This window comes from Zingiber officinale, chromosome 4A (genome assembly GCF_018446385.1).
Source record: "Zingiber officinale cultivar Zhangliang chromosome 4A, Zo_v1.1, whole genome shotgun sequence".
In the NCBI taxonomy this organism is placed as follows: Eukaryota; Viridiplantae; Streptophyta; class Magnoliopsida; order Zingiberales; family Zingiberaceae; genus Zingiber; species Zingiber officinale.
In genome coordinates, this window is record NC_055992.1 from 148,864,765 (window position 1) to 148,873,178 (window position 8,414).

At 37.2% G+C, this 8,414-nt stretch overlaps 2 protein-coding genes across 4 annotated transcripts; one reads left to right on the top strand and one right to left on the bottom strand.

Annotated features, from left to right (window-relative positions):
* Positions 1–2,187: 2,187 nt before the first annotated feature.
* LOC121971631 (squamosa promoter-binding-like protein 16) lies at positions 2,188–3,999 on the top strand. 3 transcript variants are annotated; one of them, XM_042522985.1, is made up of 3 exons: positions 2,188–2,737; positions 2,860–3,503; positions 3,580–3,999. In XM_042522985.1, the coding sequence occupies exons 1-2, from the start codon at positions 2,322–2,324 to the stop codon at positions 3,464–3,466; spliced, it is 1,023 nt and encodes a 340-aa protein (XP_042378919.1). In that variant the 5' UTR covers positions 2,188–2,321; the 3' UTR covers positions 3,467–3,503; positions 3,580–3,999. The 3 variants fall into 3 exon arrangements, with proteins under 3 accessions (XP_042378919.1, XP_042378920.1, XP_042378921.1); XM_042522986.1 differs by having other exon boundaries at positions 3,611–3,999; XM_042522987.1 differs by having other exon boundaries at positions 3,614–3,999.
* A 1,106-nt stretch (positions 4,000–5,105) lies between these two features.
* On the bottom strand, positions 5,106–5,605 carry LOC121971633. The gene has a single exon (XM_042522988.1). The coding sequence runs from the start codon at positions 5,603–5,605 to the stop codon at positions 5,390–5,392; it is 216 nt and encodes a 71-aa protein (XP_042378922.1). The 3' UTR covers positions 5,106–5,389.
* Positions 5,606–8,414: the final 2,809 nt, after the last annotated feature.

The window sequence follows — 8,414 nt, forward strand, 5'->3', positions numbered from 1 at the left end:
TTTTATTGTTGTTATTTGAGTTTTAAAAAATCATTTGTAGTTTTGGCTAAATCTCTAGGATGAATTTAAGATAATCAATTTTTAAGGAAAAAACCCTCTATTTTATCATTTAATTTTTAAAGTCATTTCATACATAATTCATTTTTTATTCTTTAAATCCTAGTTGAAGTTCAAAAAAGAGTTTTCTATTATGTTCCTTGGAACCTAATAATTTAAAATTATTAAATAAATCTCAATTATTCAAATTTTAAAAAGAACCTTCTATTATATTCTTTAAGTTTCATGCCAGGAATACACTGCTGATTTGTTAACACGTGTCTCCGTGAAAGGGCATCTTTTTCAAAGTCTACCCACTCGAAATATGCCACTCAGATAATCTCTTGCGGGCTGAACAATTTATGAGCAAGGATGTCTTTTTTTTATTATTGAAATTAGGCCGTTAAAAAATCATAATTACTATAAATATTATTAACAGTTATAAAATTGTAATTATTATAACACGAATTTATATGTTTGTTCGATAAAATTCACAGTATATTTAAAAGTAACTGTCATTTTAAAAAGAGATTAACGGGTGAGATATATTTTGATTAAAACAAATTAAAAAGGGCGATGATTTTAAAAAAAAAAAAAAAGACAGACAGTGTTCTTATAAGCCGTGTCTCTCTAATGGAAATAAATGAAACGGAGGGTGGCTTTTGAAAATTCCGGCAGGCAAAGATTGAACCAGAGCGCACGTGGTGATGTAAGGGGGCATGCATGATTGGGTCCAAAGATAAGAAGAAGACACGGTGAAAGATATGAAGAGGCAGCCATGGAGATTCTGCAGCAAGTAGAAGCATGTTTTGGAGAGGGAGACAAGAGAAACATTGCAGCATAAGTGGAAGCACGGTGACATGATCCCTCGCCTCTATCTCTTTCTTCCTCTCTCTCTCCCCAAATTTCAACTTGCAGCAGTGGATAGGATACTTATCTCTACGGACTCACACAGTTAGGATTTGTGAATTGTGATTCAGTGTATATTGGGTGAAGTTGTTAGTGATTTATCTCCTTAATTTTCAGATGGCAGTCCTGGAAAAATCTCGAGGGGAAGATTATATATCACCTTTATTGCAGCAGTGGATCGGATAGCTACTACACTCTGTCACTTTAAACTGATGCTGTCCACTTCCACCATCACTGAGCCCAAACTTTTTCCAACTTTCAACTCCCCCTTCCTCTCTCTTCCTCTCAGTAACTTCAGTATTTTACCTAACCGACTAAGAAAGTTTCAATACCATCTACCTATTTAATTTTCATAATTTTAAAAATAGATAATGTATTTCCGTTATACTCTTTCTCTTGTTTTTTTTAATGAAATAATCATATGAATTTACTTACGGCATGTGCATCTCTAAACTTTTATATAAGCTTTTAAAAGTTTTTTAAATCAATTTATACTATCAAATTATACGAATATCTGACTTTCAAATATTATTTTTTGATTTAAAGTGATTCTAATATATTTTTAAATTTATAAAGAGTCTCAAAAAAATTTATCATAAGCTCATTAGAAAAATTAGAACAATGATACTCACTAATTAAATAACATCAATGAGAATCAAATTTTTAAATTTTGAATAATATAAATTTATCCGTCAATTTTTAAAAAAAAAATTAATAGACCTAGAAAATTCCTAATAACTTCAAATTAAAATCAATATCAATATACATATCCTCATACTTGAATTTAATAATATAAATGAAGAGTAGTTAATTTTAAATTTGTAAAGATTATAAAATTTATTATGTTAATTTAAAAAAATATTGATAGATTTAAAAAACTTTAAATTACTTTAATTCAAAATTAACACACAAAAGTCTTGGTTTTATATTACTTTAATTTAAAATTAACATACAAAAGTTTTGTCTTTATATTTGAATTAGATAGTATAAATTAAGAATAGTAATTGTTTAAAGAGTAGAATAAAATAGAAAAAAACACATACGAATGTAAATTCACATAATTATTTTGTAATAACATAAATGTGTTATGTATTTTTAGAATTATAAAAATTAGATATGAAATGAAATGGATAATACTAAATCTTCATTGATATGCTACAGAAAGTTTGCCGAATTCACTGCACTTGAGCTCCAATAATTCTAGCTCAAGCTTCCTCTCTACTTATAGAGCCCCTCTGCTCTGCCTTCCATGCTTGCTTGTTCACAGGAGATGTGCGAATAGTGGTGCTTCAGTGCATCTGTTCCTGCTGATAAACCTCGCCGCAGGGCTTTCGCGAGCCCCGTTAGATTCGTTCCCTCATTTGCTCAGACTTTGGATGGAGTGGAGCTCCAAGGTGCCGCCGCCGCCGCCTTGGGATATGGCGGAACTGGGGCAGGGGGCGGAGGTCAGCATGGGGGCTCTGGCCGGGCCGGGGTTCGTTCTCGGGAGCCAGAGCGGCGGGTTGATGGATTGCTCAGTCGATCTGAGACTGGGTGGGCTAGGTGAGTTCAGGCCGGCGGAGAGGTGGCTCCCCAACACCACAGAGTCCGCGGCGGCAGCTGCAGCGGCTCCGTCGAGGAGAGCCCGGGCGAGCGGCAATGCCAGCGCCTCGTGCTTGGTCGACGAGTGCAAGTCCGACCTCAGTAACTCCCGGGAGTATCACCGGCGGCACAAGGTCTGCGAGGTCCACTCCAAGACTCCGGTGGTGATGGTGGGCGGGCAGGAGCAGCGCTTCTGCCAACAGTGCAGCAGGTAATGGAAATCGCATCGATCGAGTACAATTTCTTCTTCCTTAACATCCGAATGCTCTTCTATGGTTTCTTCTGCTTCAATTGGAAGGCAAAAATGTGAGTGCTCGTTAATTCTCGCAACAGGTTTCACCAACTGGTGGAGTTTGACGAGGCGAAACGAAGCTGCCGGAAACGCCTGGACGGGCACAATCGACGCCGGAGGAAGCCTCCGCCAGAATCCATCAACACCAGTCGCTTATTCCCGAGCACTCAGGGCATGCTAGGAAGCAGCAGGTTCCTAATGTATCCTCCTCATCCGATGGCTCCAATTCCGGCACAGGGGAACGAGGACACACCGCTTGCAACTTCCTTTCTGCACGGCGACGCCGGTCCTTTCTCTCAGTCCATATTCCGGCCCATGCTCAAGGCGACACCTTCAGCAGAGAGCGGCGGAGGCGGCGGCAGCAGCAGAATTCTCGCCCAACCCTTCGACTCCGACTGTGCTCTCTCTCTTCTGTCAGCGGCAGCTCAAGAGGATTCGGGCATCGGCCAGATGCTGCCTGCTGGAAGGATTCCCATGCACCAGCCCCTGGTTTCAGACCTTGCCTACGCCGCCGCTCAAGCCTCATGCTACGCTCCAGTAGGCGACGTGTTTGTTTGCGAGGCTGGGGACTGCCAGTGTGTGTATAATGCGATGGGTGGAGGGCCTGCAGAGGAGGCCTCCCAAGCTCCTCCCTTCTCCTGGCAGTGAATCGATCGATCTGATCTCTGTTCGACATATATTCTAAGTATGATGATGATTATTTTTTAAAAAAAATGAAAAACAGTGCGAAATTCGTGATCGATTTGGAGGTTTTTTTTCAGTAACTCACAATTAAATCTCTCCGGCAACCAGCAGCTCTGTTCGGTTGCATCGCCAAGCAGGAGATGGGAATCTAGGCACAATCCAAGGAGCGGACGCGGAGATAAGACAGACAGGCAGAAAGAAATTAAATGGCCGACATGCTGTCGCCAAGGAGGCAACTTGCTTTACGCATTATTCATATCGGCACTGACGCCTACGCACAAGCCCCCAACGTCCACGCCAATGGAACAGCTCATGCTCCAAAACCTACCTCCCTCCCTCTATTATTCTTCTATCAATCAGCTCGGAGCAATGGCAGTAGGGCACCATCGTTTTTTTGTTATTTATTTACTACTTGCAGAGAAAACTGGTTTTCAGTGCATTATTGCCGCATTTTACATCAATTCTATCCTCCAAGATAGCCCCACGCTTCTTAAAAGAGGATAAATCATGAGAAACTTTGTCCAATAACTATAACGTATATAAAAAGCGAAACAATCAACGAGACATTTTACCCTGTATGAATCATCTGTACGCCTATATTTTACATCAACGAAGGGGCCGGTGGTGGTGGACCATTGTCGTGCATTGTCAAGCTCCTGCACGGTGAAATGCATCGTCGCTCGGTGACCACGGGAGATGACTTCAATCAGTGGCTGTCTCCTGCGTCCTGCCAAGTTTTGAAATGACGTCCCATTGAACAATCACAGCCCACTAAATCATCTTCCCAATTAAACATTTCAGGACTGTAAATTTTAGAAACTCAAAAGCTCTCTCGTTAGGATGTGAAATCTATATTTGAGGGCAATAACATCCACAGATTGAGCCAAACAAGTTCAAGAATCGATTGTCCACACTGCTAATGATAAAGGAGGGGCATAATAGAAAACAATTATGTATTTTGATGAATATGAAAATTAAGTACATACTTTAGGTATTAGGAAAACCTGATCAGTTCAGTAAATTGTAGAATCATCTTTGTTAGTGCTCCATTCAATTATTATTTAGTCATGAGCTTAATTTATGAGATTAATTGAAAAGGAATTAATATACTGCAAATGAGCTAGATCTAATTTTATATTAATTATAGTGTGAAAATACCTAAATTTATAGATTTAAAATTTAAAAAACACTCAAATTGCTTATTATCATTTATAAAATTTCACTTTTTGTCATTGTTCGTTAAGGTGAGAAGAGGGTATAGGTGGACTCTCAATAGCATATGGAGTAGCTTGTGGTCTTATGCTTTTACATTTTAGAAGAAATTAAGTCCATAAAAAAATAGCCCAACATATATCAAATCGAACTATAGCTTTGTTCAATTTGGAGTTCTCCACCTGGGACTCAATTTTTTTTTTTTTAGTTGGCATAACATATTCAATTCTTCAAACTTATTAATCTTGAAAGAACCGATTTAGTCTTATAAAAATATTCAACTGATCACTAAAGTAAATCGAAAAGTATTAATAGAGATCCATATCCATACAACCAACATTTTATATTCACTTCTCATAATTGGAGAAAAAGTCCCCTTAGTACACTGCAGCTAAGATTCAAACCTTAAATCCCTTAATTATCCGTTAAAAGGTTTAACCATTGCACCATTGCACCGGAACTAGATAATAATGCTTGGCTTTGTGATAGCTAAAATCAATGAATTAATTCATTTTGATGAATACCAACACATAAGATTACAGTTGATATCTAACAAATTTCACTGCTTGTAGTTAATCTTCACCAGGTAAGGCAAAACAACATTCGAAGAAGAGGAATAAATCAGAAATCAAAGGAGAGGGATTAAGCTATGGGCGATGGACGTCGATGTGCATATCATCGCCCGGAGTAGACATGGACACCGACAGCGAGTAAGAAGATGGTTATGAGGACGAAAAAGAAGACGGCATGGATAAGAATAGAGATGCCGCTCGTTTGCATGTTGCCAAACTCTGCCACTCGCCCCCTCGCCGGTAGCTGGCATAGCAATCCCGGCGACAGTACCACGAATAGCACCACCGCCACCACCACCGGCCCCCAATCTGCCGCCATCCAATCAACCAACTAATGAGTTTTAACTCCCCCCTCCTATATATCTCTCCTCACTCAAAATTGTAAAAATTCTTGTCGTTGGCCAGAAGAAACGAACACCATGACTTTGGATTACATTCCTTGCTTGATTTGCACGATTGCACTGGAATCTTATCTTCCACAATATCTGCCATGTGTATTAATGGATAATTTAATAGAGTCATAACAATTATCTAGAGTAACCTTCATCACAAAAATGAAGTTGAAAACTTTTGATTGCTACCATTAGAAAGTTTTAGTTCATGAATGATTTAATATGAGTTTTTATCTAAGGATAATAAATAATATCTTATTATGACTTTACATTAGTGACAAACTCCAAAGTTCATAAACATATACAGTGATTGAACTTTTTAATGAAAAGTTATTTATAATGAGTTTTTTGTGGATTAAATACTCCATGTATAAGCTCTCAGAATCAATTTAGAGTCCAACTTGAAACTCTTTAAGTTAGTTATTTTCAGAACTTTTTTCCATTAGTACTTTATGCACACTAAAATGATATATGTTTTATTTAAACGAATATCTTAAATGACTAAAAAAAAGACTACACACAAAATCAACTAATAATTTCCATTATGTGCTATCAATAGTTGAATGGTAACATAATAAATATCCACTTCATATTTATTAATGTGATCTTTTACCATGAGATATTTTAAAAATTTATTTCCTAGTTATAGATTGTGATAACTACAAAGAATTATCTTTGAGTTTAGCCTACAAGTAAGATTCTTGCGATAATTTTTTTTTATTGTCATTAAAAGGACATCTACTAAGTTAGTAGATAAAACTAAATCGCTTCTCCCTACTTTTCAAACCAAGGATTCTATATTTCACTCACATAATCCCAAGTTTCTACCTCTTTTATTACTAAGACAAATGACATATAGAGGATAAATCTGACCTTCTAGGAAATCTGGTCCAGTTGTGTGGGAAAGCTCCTAGAGTATGAATGTCGCATCAAGTAAGATTGGCTAACACTTGGTCAGATCATGTAATCACCTGGCAGGGTCAGCAAACATCATAGAGGTAAGTCCATGCACGATTGCACTGGATCAAATTGGCACAGAATGTGCAAGCTACACACCTTCAATACTTTTCCACCTTTCCCTTCTCTCAACTTCTTTACTGTGTTCATCAGCAACTGCAAAAAATGCATCCCTGCCTTTCTTATGCCTTTGCTACTGTATCTCCCCCTCTAGTTTTCTTATGCCTTTGCTACTGTATCTCCCCCTCTAGTGATATCAATGGTCCTTCTCAATTTTATCGGATGTCTCCGAAGAGACATGTTTTTAAAAATTAAATGCAGATTTCACTCGATCCCAGTCATCCCTCCTGCCCAGCTTAACTGTGATTTATCCCCTCTGGATATCTGTGGGACCGGACCTAGGGGCCGCTAAGATGGCGGTTCCACCTTTTGCAATGGTCCTTCTCGACAATCCTTCGCTACCTTATCTCCTTGTCTAATGATATCCATGGTCCTTCTCAACAATCCTTCTTTGCTCGATCTGGTTCTTATTAAATTTGGAAGCGGTGGAGGGGGAGAAGGTGTGGGGAAATGCCATCATGAAGATGTGGGGAGGTGTGTGTCTTCTCCAAAGTGGCAGCAACTATATCAACTTTTTGCCAATTTTGACGTATCAACTTTGGCGGAAAAAAATAGTAACCCAGTGCACGAAATTCCCATTAATATAAGATCTCGATGAAATTAAAGATCTATTATATGCAGGCTTATCCTACTTTACAAGAGGATATCTTTGAGACTCAACCTATGATCTCTAGATCACATGACAACAAATCGTTATGCAAGGCTCCCCCTTCAACTTTGACGAAAATGAGAAAAAAAAAATTGCATTGTACATTCTTCACCACTCAACAATATCTCATGGGAAATGTCTAATTTTATTTTTCTTCCTTCCTTTCTCCCTTTTGGTATTCCTCTAAAAGAAACATATCCTAAAGGCACATCACATTTCAATTGCATTTACAAAACCATAGTTGACCAACTTCTGCAAGTGTCAATAGGTGTGTTTGTGCTTGGGATGGCCCAAGCCTTTGATGGCCAAGGAGACTTCATGCCAGCCTGAACCAATTTGTTGAGCAAAACCCGAATTGGTTGAGGTCTAGCCCAACATGAGCCATCTCAATTGGCGCATATCCAAGCCATCATGCGTAGATTTTTGGAAAATAGTTAATTTTTAAAAAATATTTATAAAAAAAATATTAAAACATTATGAAAAATGATTAGAAATAAAAAATAATATTTTTATTAGATATTAAAGATAATTAATATTACAAATCTATACGGATTATAAAGTCAAGACTTTGTATATGAGTTGTGTTGGGACCCTAGTTTGTAGAATCATAAGTTTATGTAGGATTAATTTGAGATAAATATTGGATCAATAGGATTGATTAGGATCATATAGGTAGGATTAGATATTGATTTTGTTGAGTAGAACATGAATGTCTGACATAATTTTCTAAAGACCTATTGATTCAGCTCAATATAAGGAAATAAACATCCAAAATTAATAATTTTAGAGAAACAAACGAAAGAAAGTATTTATGAAATCAAAATTATCGAATATCAACAAACTTTTAAATAGTCTCAAAATCCAAGGATACAAAAGATGAAAAAAAAATACACAAATATTTAACAAAGAAAAATACAAATATAATATTAGAAAATATTCACTATTAAATTTACGGAATTCCCAAATATTAAACTTTTAGATTTTTCGGCATATTTATTTTTTATTTTACT

What these genes read in the sequence shown, in the direction of transcription:
- LOC121971631 (XM_042522985.1), top strand. Translation starts at nt 2,322, where the DNA reads ATGGAGTGGAGCTCCAAGGTGCCGCCGCCGCCGCCTTGGGATATGGCG. An exon ending in TTCTGCCAACAGTGCAGCAG is followed by an intron (nt 2,738 to 2,859) that starts GTAATGGAAATC and finishes TTCTCGCAACAG; the next exon opens with GTTTCACCAACTGGTGGAGT.
- LOC121971633 (XM_042522988.1), bottom strand. Translation starts at nt 5,605, where the DNA reads ATGGCGGCAGATTGGGGGCCGGTGGTGGTGGCGGTGGTGCTATTCGTG.